Source organism: Myxine glutinosa, chromosome 5 (genome assembly GCF_964187855.1).
Source record: "Myxine glutinosa chromosome 5, kmMyxGlut1.1, whole genome shotgun sequence".
NCBI classification, from domain to species: domain Eukaryota; kingdom Metazoa; phylum Chordata; class Myxini; order Myxiniformes; family Myxinidae; genus Myxine; species Myxine glutinosa.
The window spans coordinates 205,638,744-205,654,166 of NC_136265.1; the positions used below are offsets into that span (position 1 = coordinate 205,638,744).

At 43.0% G+C, this 15,423-nt stretch overlaps 1 protein-coding gene across 4 annotated transcripts in view; it reads left to right on the forward strand.

The window, feature by feature from the left end:
* Nucleotides 1–15,423, forward strand: part of LOC137426475 (3-oxo-5-alpha-steroid 4-dehydrogenase 2) — a 63,222-nt gene that overhangs the window by 40,483 nt on the left and 7,316 nt on the right. For all 4 annotated transcript variants that reach the window (XM_078779398.1, XM_068115040.2, XM_078779399.1 and 1 more), the window contains exons 2-3: nucleotides 7,188–7,351; nucleotides 7,578–7,679. In XM_078779398.1, the coding sequence (XP_078635524.1) occupies nucleotides 7,188–7,351; nucleotides 7,578–7,679 (266 nt within the window). The remainder of the gene's footprint in view (nucleotides 1–7,187; nucleotides 7,352–7,577; nucleotides 7,680–15,423) is intronic.

Genomic DNA, 15,423 nt, shown 5'->3' on the forward strand with positions numbered 1-15,423 from the left:
GAGGACTGTGAGAAACCACCGGTGAAACCACCTGTTCTCACCCAGATTTGGTGCCCCGCCCACCGCGTGACGTGGCCTCCTTGGAGCCTCACGCGATCGGGAGGCGATTCGGCACGTGATTGGTGGAGAGTCGAGAGAGGCGGTCGCCATCTTATGCAACGGACGCGACTCTCGAAGGCTCCGAGTGGGAAATAGATAAAGGGATTTCCCTTAATCTTCACGACAGCCGCGTTGGGCTGATCGTTTACCGTTCTGTATTTTACGAGTGAGTAACTCCGGAAGAGAACGAGTGATTCCCGGATCTCGTGGATTGGAACCGTGAGTCAGATATTGCCTGCGTCGTGTTGGAGCTGCTGGCCGACCGTTCCTGCAGGCCTTGTGCGGTGTATTCCACTCTGTTACCCTCCGAGTCCCGGAGATCGTCGATTGGAACCGCGAGTGATCTTGCCTGCGTCCTGTTTGGAGCTTCTGGGGCCGACAGTTCCTGCAGGCTTTGTGCAGTGTATTCCATTCTGTTACCATTTATGGTTTTTGTGATCGAGCCAATAAAGCATCGTGCCTTACCCCTAGAAGGCCGATTAAAACACAATTGTGTTTATTGAGTTCTCTCTGTCCACTCCGTGGACTACTTGAAGCCCGGACATTAACGTCCGTATTCCGTGCTGGGAACCATTTCACAGCCGGGATCGCGACAAAATATATACATACATATCATGGTTCTTGGAAGTATTATGAAGGCGATTTGTGTTCTACAGTGTTCAAATAAATAATTAAATTTAAGTTAAGATTTAAAGAGGTTTAGAGGCATGTAAATAAATTCCCGGTTTTACCGCCGTTTAACCTGATTGTCTCTTACATCACCTTATCTGACATGTCACATTAGTCATTCATTCCTGTTGTTTGTGTCCTTTATGACGTCCTTAAAAACAGTAAGCTTCCAGTTTGGAATGATTTTCAATTTTGTGATTGTGACGAATTCAGAGACAAAGTATGGCAAACTTGCCTTCCTACTCATGTTCGATTCGTGTTCAAAATAGAACATTTGATTTAAATAAGTTGCTCCTCGACCATAAGCCGACGATCATAAACTGATCGGACGGACAGACTTGAACCAATTGCTTAACCTGCCTCCCTCTGCACATGCGCCGGATAAAAAGGAGAATGAGGATTTCATATTTTCTCTCATATTTTCCAGCAGTTTCTCTGGAGTCACGTTTCCGAAGCATGCAACTGCAGTTGAAGGAAGCCAATATTTTATTTGGCATTTTAATGTCTATAAGTTGTTGCTAATCCTGATAGGTGTGTAACCATTAGTTTCAGAGACTTGATAGAGACTCTTGCACATGAATCTAATAGATCTTGGTAATGGCAAATATCCACGTCACTATACTTGTTATTGGATGGAATTCTCCCTCATTCTAAAGATTTGAGAGGAAGAGCGAGACAGACTTCATATACAATGGCGTCCTAAGGTTATGAATGCTCTCTATACGATCTTTCTGTGGGAGGACTTTTCAAATAACTTCATCATCATGTCGCCCCGCCGTTACGGCGTTGGTGTTCAATTCTTGTGAACCCGCTTGTGGCTATACAGTCCGAGTGCCGATTTGCATCGACGTCCACAAGTTGTACAAACCCATTTAGAGTCAGCAGGCACCGGTTGCCGCTCGCGTTCCTTACGCTTTCTGCGGGCTTCTTTGGCGGCATCTATATGACCCTTTTCCGTGGAGTTGCATCGTGTATGGATCAAGCTACGCCATTTCGGTCGATCACTGGACAGAGCTTGTAAATTGTCGAGCGGGATGTCACATTCTTTCAAATGTGCACGCAGTGTATCCTTGAAACGCAGTTTGGGCCGGCCCACTGATCTCTCTCCTTCGTGCAGTTCTCCCATAAAAATAAAACGTGGGATCCTGTCTGCGTCCATCCTCAACACATGGCCGACCCAACGGAGCTGGGCCTTTTGCAGGGTGCATGTGATGGATTGCATTTCAGCTCGCTCGAGTACTTCTGTATCCGGCACGAGATCGGACCAATGGATGCCTAGAATTTTTCGTAGGCATCGGGAGTGAAAGCCATTCAGTCTGCGAAGGTGGCGTGCATAGCAATTCCAAGATTCGGCTCTGTACAGGAGAGAGGGGATGACAACTGCTTTGTATACGGCCAATTTTGTGTTCACTTTGAGCCCACGTTCTTTCCAGACTCTGCTGTGGAGTCGGGCAAACGAAACACTCGCTTTGCGGATTCTTTGGTCGATTTCCTTGTCCATGGTTGCGGTATTCGATAAGCACGTGCCCAGGTACGTGAATTCTTTTGTGACTGACAATACGTGACCCCCAATCGTAATTGCTGGTTCAACATACGGGCTTCCCGGCGCTGGTTGATACAAAACCACGGTCTTTTTCAAACTGATAACCAGACCAAACGCCTCCATGGCCTCAGCAAAATGGTCAACGATACGCTGCATTTCCTCTTGTGTGTGGGCAATCAAGGCTGTATGATCGGCAAACAGCAGGTCATGTATTACCATGGTCTTGGTCTTTGTGTAGGCTTTTAGACGTCGGAGGTTGTAGAGGTTTCCGTCAGCACGAGAATGGACGTGTACGCCAGGCTCCAGATCATTCGAGGCACGCTCGATAGCTGCCGCTAGATAGACCCCAAACATGGTTGGCGCAAGCACACAGCCTTGTTTTACTCCCATCGTAATGCTGAATACGTCCGTCTCATCCCCGTCTACCGCCATTTTGCCTCTCATTTTGTCGTGAAAACTCCGCAGCAACTTGATGAAGTGGTCTGGACATCCATAGCGAGCAAGAAGTTTCCAGAGTGCGTCTCTGTTCATCGTGTCGAAGGCCTTCGTCAGGTCGACAAAGACCATGTACAAATCCTGGTTTTGTTCCATTGCTTTTTCCTGGATTTGCCTCGCTGCGAACACCATATCAATTGTGCTCCTATTTGAACGGAAACCGGACTGTCATTCCGGAAGCGTTGCCTCACTGATATTGTCCACCAGTCGATTGAGCAGCAGTTTTGCGAAGACTTTGCCTGTTATGCTCAACAACGAGATTCCGTGGTGGTTTCCACAATCTGAGCGATCGCCCTTTCCTTTGAACAAGGTGATTAATTTTGTGTCACGCCATTCTTGAGGAACATCCCTGGCCTCCCAAATTTCATTGAACAACACCGACAACGCTGTAACCAGATCGTGGCCTCCATACTTCAACAGCTCGATCGGAATACCGTCCGAACCATGGGCTTTTCCACATTTGACCTGTTTCACAGCTTTTGCGATTTCGTTTGGTGTTGGTGGATGTGCCAGGTGGTTCTGAATTGGACGCTGATCGTTTTCGTTGATCACCGAATCATGAACTATCGATGATCTGTTCAGAAGGTCGGAGAAGTGGCTTCGCCAGCGTGCAAGGATTAGCGATTTGTCAGTAAGTAGTTCACCGTCCAGTGTCTTCATCGGGAAAGTACCGTTTCGTTTGGGTCTGTAAACCGTTTTCAGACCGGGGAAAAAGTTGTGGTACTCCTTTCGCTCTGCGTAGCCTTGGATCTCATTTGCTTTCTCAAATACTTACTCTCAAATACTTGATATCAAATAACTTAGTGATATCCAAAACACCATGATGTAATTTTAAATTGTGGGTACAAGTGAGGTCGCCCTCGCTGAGGCTGGGGTTCCAATGAATGCTGAATGGCATAGGTGGGCCAAGTGGAGGATCTTATCTAATGGAGGATCTCCCTGAGCGGGACAGCCAGATATCTTAGCAAAGTAACTTTACTAGTGTATCTGACTATCTTAGCGCTTGTCTTGAAGCAGTCTCTCTGGTATAATGGTTAGAGTGTCTGCTCCAAGTCTGGGAGGTTGGTGGTTCCAACCGCGGCCAAGTCATACCAAAGACTTTAAAAATGGTACGTGCTGCTTTCTTGCTTGACATTCAACATTTAAAAGGATAGACGGACAATCCCCAAAGGTCGGCATCCATGGGGAGGAGGAAATTCCTCCTTCAGAAACGCCCCTTTGAGTGTGATGACAAAGGCGGCGCCATTCTTGTGAAGTTGCTAGTACTGGGTCTTAGAGCAATCGGTTGATAAAAATGAGGGACGAGTCTTAGAGCAATGAGGGACCTCCTACAACTCCCCTCCCCCCTCTCACTCCCCCAACCCCCCCCCCCCCCCCCCTCCCGGAAGTCTCCATGATCTGAAATCGAAAAATCGAAGCCTGAGTGCTTGTGTGCGCCACTGTCTTGTATTCACGTGTCAAGTTTTTGAACAATCAGCTTGGTGATGAGGGAGGAGTCGCAAAAATAGCAAAAAGTTAACGGACGGACTCCGTTACTGACATCCGGACATCACGGCCCATTCTACAAGTTCATCTGTTCGAGAATCGAGATGACATGACCTAAAAAGAATAAGGCATTTAAGGAATAAAACAGACGAATTGATTCCACAAAGGGAAATCAACCTTTCAGTGTCAATGAAAACTACAATTTACGGTTGATCCGCGTCAACCTGACTTTTGTTTGTCTTATATATTGTTTGTCAACATTGATGACTCTTGAAGGGTGAAAGTACGATCACATCACTAAGATTATCTGTCTTTAAACGCTGATGGTAACAAAACCCAGTATTTGTTAACATTTTGTTCATGTGGGGAAATATACTCAGACACCATCAACAATACAGCATGACGACGCAGGAAACACAAAAGTAACATTGTGCTGATTCGGTACTCGATGTGAACATTGTCACCAACAGTAGAGATAAGATTGATCAAAACAACTTGAGTAAGGACAGAAGGATGTCTGGAGGGAGAGAAATTCCGGCCATACCTGAAACGTGTAGGGAGTAGCAGGGTGACTACTATGCTAAATGTTGTTTTTGGAGTTGTCTCCTCCTATGTAGCAGGGCTGTAACTGAAAGCAGACTTTTGGGTAGGCCTCATTTTTTTAGGGAGGCCAATCAGATACTTTAAAAGGATTAAACAAATAAATCCAAGAATACTCAAAATAACTTTCTGAACAAATATCCCTCATTCGTTAAGACTTCAATAAGACTAAAATTGAATTGATTGATAAGACAAAGCAAACTACAACGACATTCGGTAGAGCGCAAACCTCCGCCTGGTGAAAATTTTACGTTTTGTATCCACTGATAGACCGGATCTGGATTCGGACCTGAACCAAAATCGAATTGGCTTGTTCTCGTCACCTAACCAACTCGTCCAACAAGTTCAGCCATAACTCGTCCATAACTTTTGTCCCCATCAGTAATACCAGGATAAATTCCAGCACCAACTCAATCTTATGAGCCTCAACTAAAAATGTTACAATATAATCCGAGGAGGTGGCGCTTGAGAAGAAAGGATTTCCCACCTGTGTTTCAGATGATAAATTCAGGCTTGCATGCGTTTTAAATATTTATCTCTTTCGCAAACAAAAAAGTTCTCAATTAATCCACATGGCTCTTTAAAAATAGTCACTCATCTCACCTTGGAATGCTCCATTCATCCATTAGATTAGTGCACTATTCTTTCATCAACACAACAACTGCAGCTTGCGAAACTTTAACGCTTCATGGAAACAAGGAATGTGATGGAGCCACTACAAAGCTTTACTCAAAGCACTGAGGCCTGCAAGTTAAATGTACATGGCAGGTGTTTACCAAGACAGGGGTGAAACATACCACGAGGTAACCTTTTATCTTGATCACCAGAAATTGATGATATGGACATCGTATAATCTTATAATCTCTTCACAGGTTCCATATGAAGTGCTGCACCATACTGTTTTTAGAGTGACTAGTGAGGTACCCGTGCTACGCACGGGTGGGAGGCCAGAAGCAAACAGACAATGCAGAAACGACGAATGCTAAAGCATGAAACCAATAAATTCCACATTCCTGTAGCACCTTCAGTCGCACGTCAGACATGGACAGCAAGTTCGTGAAGGACTTCCATGAAAAACCTACCTGTTCGCAAATAAACAGCTACGTGTGTTCCATACCCAGTCAATGGCGAAGGCGAATGGCGATCTGCGAATATCACGCTTGGAATGTAGAAACTATCACGGCATGTCGTCATTCACTTGAATTCGATATCTCTTTTTTAATTCCAAACAGCATAACTCCAATCACAAATTAAATAACATTAATATGAAAAATAAACTTTTAACAACATTCGTGACATAAACAAATATTTAAATCCTGATGTGAAGTTCCGTACGGTTGGGTGAACACAATTACGAATTCAAACTCGTAATTGTATTCACTAAATTCCAATCATCAATTGATACTTTAACAAAACGATTAACACGATTAACGTTTAACGATTTAACATTACGATTGAATGACGGTTGTATTGGGATATTATCAAACCCGCGCATTGCCGTCATGTGTCCACTCGCTGCAGGTTCGTAATTCTCATCAAAATCTAAACAGTATTTGTAGAATTTCAATAAAAGCCACATCACTGTTCATATCGGTAAATATTATTCCATTGTGTTTGGAAAATTGGAAAAATTGGAAAAACAATATAGCCTATTTTGCTCCCAGGGGGTCCTAGGAATACCCAGCCAAAATTTCGTTGCGATCGGTTCAGCCATTTTTGCGTTACCTTCCAACGGACAGACGGACGGATATTTTGTGAATTATAGTAAGATGGTGATCCTAAAGCCATTCCTTTCCAAGTGTTGTACCATTGCCTTCCCATTGGTCAGTCAGGGCAGGAATTTAGAACTTGGCCATTGGGGCCGGCGTAACTCGCCGTGGATCTTTAATGTCCACCAACTAATTCTGGTGGATGGGACACCCAATTTAGCATCCATACGAGGGATGACACACATTGATGCGTCACCCTGCATGCAAAACACCAGGATGACAGTTCATAGCTGTAACGAGATTTGAACACAGGCTCGACAGCTCAGAGGAGCGTGTGCGTACCTGATACCTCGAGGCCATCCTGCCAACATAAGCTCCACATACTACCAAGGAAATACAGTAAAACAACTTTTCCTCCAAATGCCCAGTGTGTACACTGTAGATGAAGTGGATTCAAGAAGCAATGCAATGTTAATTATGAATGAAAGCAAACTAACTAAATTTAATGAAGTTTTTCTTTGCCACTTTGTCCAAAACGTCTTCTTTTTTTTGTCACTTTTTTCTTTCTTTGTTTCGGTATCCAAAAGAACTTTCATCTATGCGTTGCGACTCCGCGGCCGACCGTGCCAGATCTCCATCATGTTGGCTGCGGCCACATTCTGCACCATCAATGGATACCTCCAAAGCCACTCTCTATTGTACTGCCTGCACTACCCTCCCGATTGGATTTTTGGACCACGTTTCATGGCCGGTACAAAACACAATAAGTCTTTTCCCTTTTTCACACTAAAAATGTTAAATTGATGCAAGTTGTGGTGACGAAATCATAATGTATGCCAAAATGTAAAACGATACCAATTATATACAGTCTCTTTCAACGATTTGGGAATGTTTGTGTAACAGGAAATCCTAATATTTATCGTTGAGCTTAACCTTCCACTCTTAATGAAACAAACTTGTCTTCTTTCGATTTGCAGGTGCTGTGCTTTTCCTGGCTGGAATGTTTATTAACATCCATAGTGACAACATCCTGAGGAACCTTCGTAAACCTGGAGAAAGTGGATATAAAATACCCAAAGGTACGTGGCACCGACCTGCAGAAACGTCGAGGTGGGGAAGAAAGAATGAAGTAAAGACGAAAAGAGAAAGTACTGTTAAAGGAAAAGTGTGAGGTGGGGAGGCAGGAGGGTGTATAACTACTATGTACACTACTGTATATGTACACAGGCTCTTCATCTATCTATAATTCCAGCAATCTCTGTGTGTGTGTGTGTGTGTGTGTCTGTGTGTCTGTGTGTCTGTGTGTGTGTTTGTTTGTTTGTCTGTGACCGCTGTTTCTCGACAACAACGGGTCCGATATACTTGCAACTTGCCAGGTATATTGCTGGGGACCCGAGGATGTGCCTTTTCAAGGTTTGAAATTAATCGGACAAGTAGTTACCGAGCTATGTCCAAAAAACGATTCAACCAATCAGAGAGCAGCGAGCTATCACGTGTGCCGAACGTGGCGAACAGACTCTGCCTCGGACGGCACATTTGAGAGCGTATTCATTTATTTCACAACTATGTTGGCGCTATGTTGGCGTTAAACTATGTTTTAAAACTAATAAAAACTAATTTGCGATTCTTTCGCTTTCCTGCGCGTTTGGGCACGCTATGGCGATTTCTTTACCAAACTCCGCAAGCCGTTCGCTTTGGACCAAACCATTTCATGTAAATAGAGGGGGGGGATTGTCACCGTACTCGCAAGCCGTTCGCTTTGGACCAAACCATTTCATGTAAATAGAGGGGGGGGATATAATTTTAGATATAGATATAGTACGGGCATGCCCTAGTAACAATAATGGAGGATAAATGGTATTTGTGTGATGTTTGGCAGAACAAAATGGAAAACGATTTTGTAAATCGGCGATAAATGCCTCGGTGGAAATGACAAGAAGGGCGATCAGCAATCACCGGGCTGTTGTGAAGGAATTCGTTTCTAATAGAGTGTGGAATATTGAAGGAGTTTGCTGGGAATGTCCGTTGACAGCATAATGGATGAAGGACCCGTGGGCGTTCCGCGTGATGTAAAATGTGACTTCAAGTCGTCAACCACCAGCTCAAAGTCCTCAACCCCAAATCCTCAAATGTCCCCTCCCCACCCCCAAGCCTCATCACCCCTTTCTCAACTCTATCTCTTCTCTGCCCATCCCCACTTCTATTCTCTGTTCTCCACTCCCCCCCCTTTCTTCTAAAGTCCCCAACGCCAGCTTCCCCTTTCTTCTTCAAATCCTCAACCCCTCCCAACCTCAAGTCCACACAATAGTCACTAACTGTTAAGAGTGCTAAGATTTCTCTGTGAAGTAAATATACGAAAAATTAATTACACATTGGATGGAAATGACCGAATAACTTGCGGTTATATATATATTTTTTACTTTCGGTAGGTGTGTAATCCAGCAACTCTGACACATCCTGGGTGTGAAACAAAAATGCACATAACTCAAAATTGCATGAATATCGATATTCTTACACCTCCGCATGCACTCTCTGGTCCGAAGAACTCTTAAATGAGGTATTAGTGTTATACATGCTGTGGTTACGACACTTACCCCGTTCAGAAACAGTTGTGCAACCTGCATTTACATGGGTAATCTAGAAGTACAATGGGATACTTCCTGGAAAATGCCGCGAATGTGGGGGCATTTTTGAATGGGGATTTATTTTCATTTTTTTTACTACTACTCCTACTACTACTACTACGACTACTGCTGCTGCTGCTGCTACTACTACTACTGCTAGTAGTAGTAGTAAAAAATAAAATAAAAATGCCAGAAGAAGAAGAAGAGTAGTAGTAGTTTTGTTGGAAAGATAATAGAGGTTTGCGCTCAGGACTCAGGAAAGTTCAAGCAAACATAAGTTTCCTGTTTAATGTCGCTCAACTTCCTCATCCCTACAAGTCCATGGTTTGAACTGCAGTAGACAAGGAAGAGCATTTTAAAGAGAAAGCACGACCAAGACAGATGGAGAGTTAAAAGAACACCAAAAAAACCAAAATGACACATTTAGACAAATAATAGCAAAGTACCTTGTGGGGAAACAATACAAAGTGCATTATTTACTGTCCAGACTTCTATAAAACTCCCGATAGTTCGGGAATATTGTGCCACCTCAAACTCCGAAGTGATCCGTGAACGCAACAAAGTTCCCAGGCATACAAAACTACACTGCACGACATTGCTTTCAATCTTGTACTTTCTAGTTTTATATATTGCAAGTTTTGCAGATGCCAAAACAAAGTTAACCAAGAGGTCCCGTGATCGACTCTCTTTCTTCACCGGGTGACCAAAAATAAAAAGTGTTGGGGAGAAATGAAGCCAAAAACGAAAGAGCAGGTTTTTCACCAGCAAAAACACCGGTTGAAGACGCAGACATTGCAGGTATATGTGAAAGATGGTTTCTGCTTGTCCACAGAAGCAACATCCACGAGGAGTGTTTGTGAAATGTTGCAGGAGAACTCCAGAACTTAGTGCCCCATGAAGCAACCTCCAACTTAGGTCCCCAACCACCCTTGGTGTTGGGTAGAGATAAAGAGATTCCCAACCTGAATGGACAGGCAAGGGAGGCAGAAGAACCTCACGCCATGGAGTGTCCACGCGATTTGCTAACGTAACAAAGTGGAGTGAGTGGATTACTCGTCCATATATTTCCTTTCTTGATGCATCACAGAAGGGCACCCCAGCCATGCTAGGGACCTTGCTCATATTATGCGGAGGTGGCGCAAGGAAAAGATCGCATCCATGCGGTTTCATTGTGAAAGCCACGGAAGTATGGGGAGAAACCTGCATAGCTTTCTCACCTTCGTAAGGCTTCTCCAGGTAATGAAGGCAATCAGGAGGCAGTGAATTTTTAAAATCTTGAAGTATCCTAAAAGGAACTCTTCTTGTCTGCAGGTCTATCTTTGCTACAAGTTCCTCTGGTGAGAGAATGCCATTCTTCCCATCCTTTAGGAGATCGCCCACTGTGGATATATTTTTCAACAAGAGTTTTCTCCTTACACTGATGGAAGCTAGCAGTGGGCCTTGTAGTAGAGGGTTCAAGAAAAGCGGCTCTTCCAGCAGGTCTTTCCCTGGGTGGGGACCATTTGTTCTGGTCATTTCAATTGCACACCAGGCCTTCAGCATTTCCTGATAAAAAGAAGGCAATGGGTCACTGGAAATGTTTTTGCAGTTGATACTGAAAATTTGCCTTTTATACCCGAGACCGAGCACTTTACTGAAAAAGTACGATGTCAGCGTGCACCATTGTGGTGTTGGGTTCGCATAAAGGTATCTTTTAATTGCCTGCAGCCTGAAGGTGTAAAAATGGCTTCGAAGGCAGGGAAAGCCCTGTCCACCTTCAGCAAGAGGCACGCTCAGGATTCCCCGAGAGACCCAATGCTTTCCATTCCAAAAGCAGTCCACCAACTTCCTTTGCATCTTAGCCAGAAACAAATCAGGAAACAAGGGTGGTAGTAGTAGTGGTGGGTTTTAGGTTTTATTCAACCGATCATAAACATTCAAATATAAGGAAAACTGAAATGGCAGTAAAATATTACATTGTAATATAATTAAATTGCATACGAATTAAAATGCAGAAAAAGGGCATCAAAACAAAAGACAGACAAATTCACAAACCTGAGTTGTTTCATGATTGGAATATCACAAAACCGAAGGGGCTGATTATAATGAATGTATGCTTGTCCCAGAATGATTCGGAGAGCCCTTTTCTGAACGAGTTCCATGTGTTACGGAGTCCTCAAGGATCTCCTGGTCTCGGTAACCTCCGAACCCCGAGAGGAACCCAGGCAGAAAAATGTTACCGTGTGTTGAAAACCACTAGTGAAACCACACCAATGACCAACCTTGTGAAATAAACCTTGTGAAACTAATAATAATACATAATATCAGAAACATGTCCAGTGGGTGAAAACCACCCCAGCGGAAGTGACGAATCCCTAACACATGTCGTTACTTTGGCGGATTGTAAAGGCACATTCCAAACTGAAACAGCATCCCCTAAAAGTGATCTAACATAGACTTTGTAGATGGTGAGCAAATCTTCCACAGCTAAGTTAATCTTTACTTTAGTAATTACCCCACTCACACCAAGTCAAAAGCGGGGTGAAGCAACTGGTTCACTTCTGTCTGTCCATCTGTCTGTCTACAACTGTCAGTTTATGATCCAGCAACTTGATTTCAATTGAATGTTCTATTTTGAACACAAATCGGAATGTGAATCGGGAAACAAACCTGTAGTTTAGCAGTACGGTACTTTGTCTCTGAAATTGTCGTGATCGCGCATGCGCAGAGAGGAGCAAGATAATATTTTACTCCGCCGAGCTGCTTTTCTGGCAACAACAACAACAACAGGCATTTTAAGGCCATTTTCCCTTTTAGAGCGGGGGTTAGCCTGGAGCTGCTTTTCTGGCAGTGAAACAAAATTGAAAATCATTCCAAACAGGAAACGTACTGTTTTAAGGATGTCATAAAATATGGCCTTTTACGTCATCACGACCAATCAAATTTGCCGCTCGTAGACTCGTAGACCACAGCGTGGGGGTAAGGTGTTCTTTGAACTCTTTAGTTACCCTCACCTGAGGAGAGGGTATTGCATTTGAGTCTGTTTGTTTGTTTGTTTGTCCGCACAGAATAAATATGATTTTCTCTGCAACCGTTGGTCTGAGTGACAGGAAATTTTCAGCATAGGTGCAACTCCACCTGTAGAATTTTATTGATAATTATGACGTCACAGGTCATGTGTTTCGGCATCTTGGAAAAAACGAAAAACTTTGCACCTCCATATCTCCAAAAGCGCTGAATAGAAAAAATTGAGAAATGGCTCATTGTAAAGAGCTCTCCATGGGGAATAAAATATGTTAATTATGTCATAGGTGCCTCCATTATGACGTCATAATTCGACAAGTACAAAACTTCATCCTATCAAGATGAAATTTCTTGAGCGTCATGTAGGCATAAATTGGTGATGAAAAAAAATAATGATGACGTCATCGGTCACGTGGTTTAGCCGTCATATTTGTGTTAACACAAAAGCCTAAAAACTCCTGAAAATACATTCTGGCGAGGGTTTGCAATCTCTGATTGCTCTTTTTCTTGTTTTTAATGTAAAACCGTCAAAATTTGGTACAAAAAACTATTGTTTACATTCTAATGGGTTGCTAGGCAACACTAAGAGGTGGAGTTTATGATTCAAAGTCGAAGACAAAAGTTAATGGATTGAACTGGAACTTGTAACCGAAGTGGAAAACAAAGTGTCGTATTATTGTCGCTGTTCCCACATTGCAATTTATTAACAACATCGCCAATTTGAGTCGTCATGTTAAGTTAACATCTTGACCTTTTGTTACGTTGATTGTTACATTTTTGCGAGCTATTTGAGCACACCTTGCAGAGATGTTGAATGCACTTATTCCACATGGCAAGTATTACATATTAGAGACAACAGGATGATATTTCAGATAACTGAAAATCAGAATCTCGGCTGACTCCCTGGTCTCGGCTGACTTGAGCTAATCACTACCATGTGGGGACGTTTCATCAAGTTGATGCAAAGGTAACTCAAACGGTAACAAAATCTGGAAAAGCAAAACCTCACATGTTTTTTATTTATTATTATTCTTTTTATACATGCTCCAAGCTCGTGGAAGAGCTAGGATGCAGAACGGATCAGGACACAACATAAAGGGAGCAGCAGGAGAAAGCACACCAATCGCATGGCGGTGGGAGAAGGTAAACGGAGACAGACAAACAAGGGATACAGGTAATAATGAGGGTTAGGGGAGAAAGTACAGTAAGAGGTAGACAAGATGGATACATGAGCAACATTTTAGAAGGGGTTGTTTAATGGGTGTAGAAAATATCATGGCATTAGATGGGAGTTGGGGGGTTGGGGGGGTCTAAAATGGTGGTGAAGAGCTGTCTTGAAGTCTGCATTGGAAGAATGACATTGAAGAGTGCAGAAAGTGGTTCCACAGGAGGTAAAAAAAAAAAGAGGAATAAATGAATGGAGGTGCGCAGTGGTTCTGGATTGAGGCAGTTTCACGAGGAGGGGGTTGCTGGTGTACCGCATGCGTCCTGTAGATACTTGGGGGCAGGAGGGACAAAGCACGATGAGGACAGAGGGTGCAAGACCAGAAATAAGGTGGAAGAAGACAGCGAGACCAACCACCTGTCAGCAACGGTGAAATGATAGGCCCATAGATTCAGCTTCATCGCAAGAGATTCCATTGACCTTGAAAGGCTTGGTTTCCAAGGCGTCAAGCTGAGCAAGATGTGGGGCAGGGGAGCCAGCCCAGAGGGGAGAGCAGTACTCCATCAAGCTGTAGATGAAAGCCTTGAAGGTGGATAGGAGCTCAGATGTGCCAAGTAAGGACGTCGAAGGATGCGCAGTCGGCATCTGGCTTTGGAGGCCAACTTTGAAATGTGGCTTGCCCAAGAGAGATCATGGCTGAGAGTGAGACCCAAGAGTTTGAGTTAATGAACCTAAGACGGTTGTTGAGAAAGCAGATGGGAGGCTTTGCGGAACGGTCCTTTCGGATGTTATTCCTTGGCACAATGTTATTGTTATTGCTCAGACACAGCATTATGATCGGTGCATGGTTGTATTAAAGAATTGCACATTGTTTTTATGACATGTAAATAATGTGCCCCATTAATTGTAGATGAGCAAACGAAAAACAGGTCAAGCTTTACTATCACACACCAACAGTATTTACATTATTTACATTTCCACTTAGTATTTAATGGACACTTGAGTAAAGCGTTAAGTATTCTGCCATATCTAGGGAGGTCTGGAGAAACCATTGTGGGTGATACGGATGAACACAAACCAAATGTCATTTGTCACAATGCACCTGAGACTGATGGAATTTGAGAAGGTAACACAGCTTAATCAGTAATGAAATAGCTGCAAGAAGCTGCTCGGTCCAACAGCACTCAGGAATTTGTCGGACATGATTATCTACAAAACCAATCATGCTTAACTTGTTTTCTGTCCACATAGTTATAATGCATGATGGATAGATAACCTCTCTTATGATGGTTATGTACAATCGGTATTTTCCAACTCACTGAAGATCAACTTATCAGTACAATCAGTACAATTAGCCCATCAGTACAATCCAGTTGAGATGGCTGGATTCCTTCAGGTGTTTGTGAAAGAAGCAACGGGTCTTGTATCCATTGCATATACAGTGACTTCAGAAAGTATTCACACCCCATGACTTTTTCACACTTTGTTATCACAGCCTGAACTTAAAATGTGTTAAATGAAGATTTATGCAATTTTTTTTAGAAACTTTTACAAATTAATAAAAGACAAGTACAGATACATTCAAAGTACACCGCCCCATGCCAAATCAATAAATGTCCTCCGGTGTGTCATCGCCAGGGCGCCTTAGGCGCCCGGCCGTACCGTTATGCAGCGCATAGAGACTGTATTGAGAGGGAGAGGTGTTCAATAATTGATTGATTAATTGCATAATTAAAATAAATAAATAATGATCATACAATATTTTCTTCATCAATTGGCTAATAGCATACCTAAACCACCAGTGCTTCATCCGAAGCTGCAACAAAATTAATTAAGTTTAGTCAAAATAAATAAATAATTAATTGATTAATCAATAAATAATTAATAGATTAATCAATAAATCAAAAATATCCTTTACAGCCACATCAATTGGTCACTGTCATGTCAAAATATCAGCTTCCTAGCTCAAAAGGTGCCTGAGATATTGCTCAGAAGAGAAAGGAAATAAATAAGTACTTCATTAATCGATAA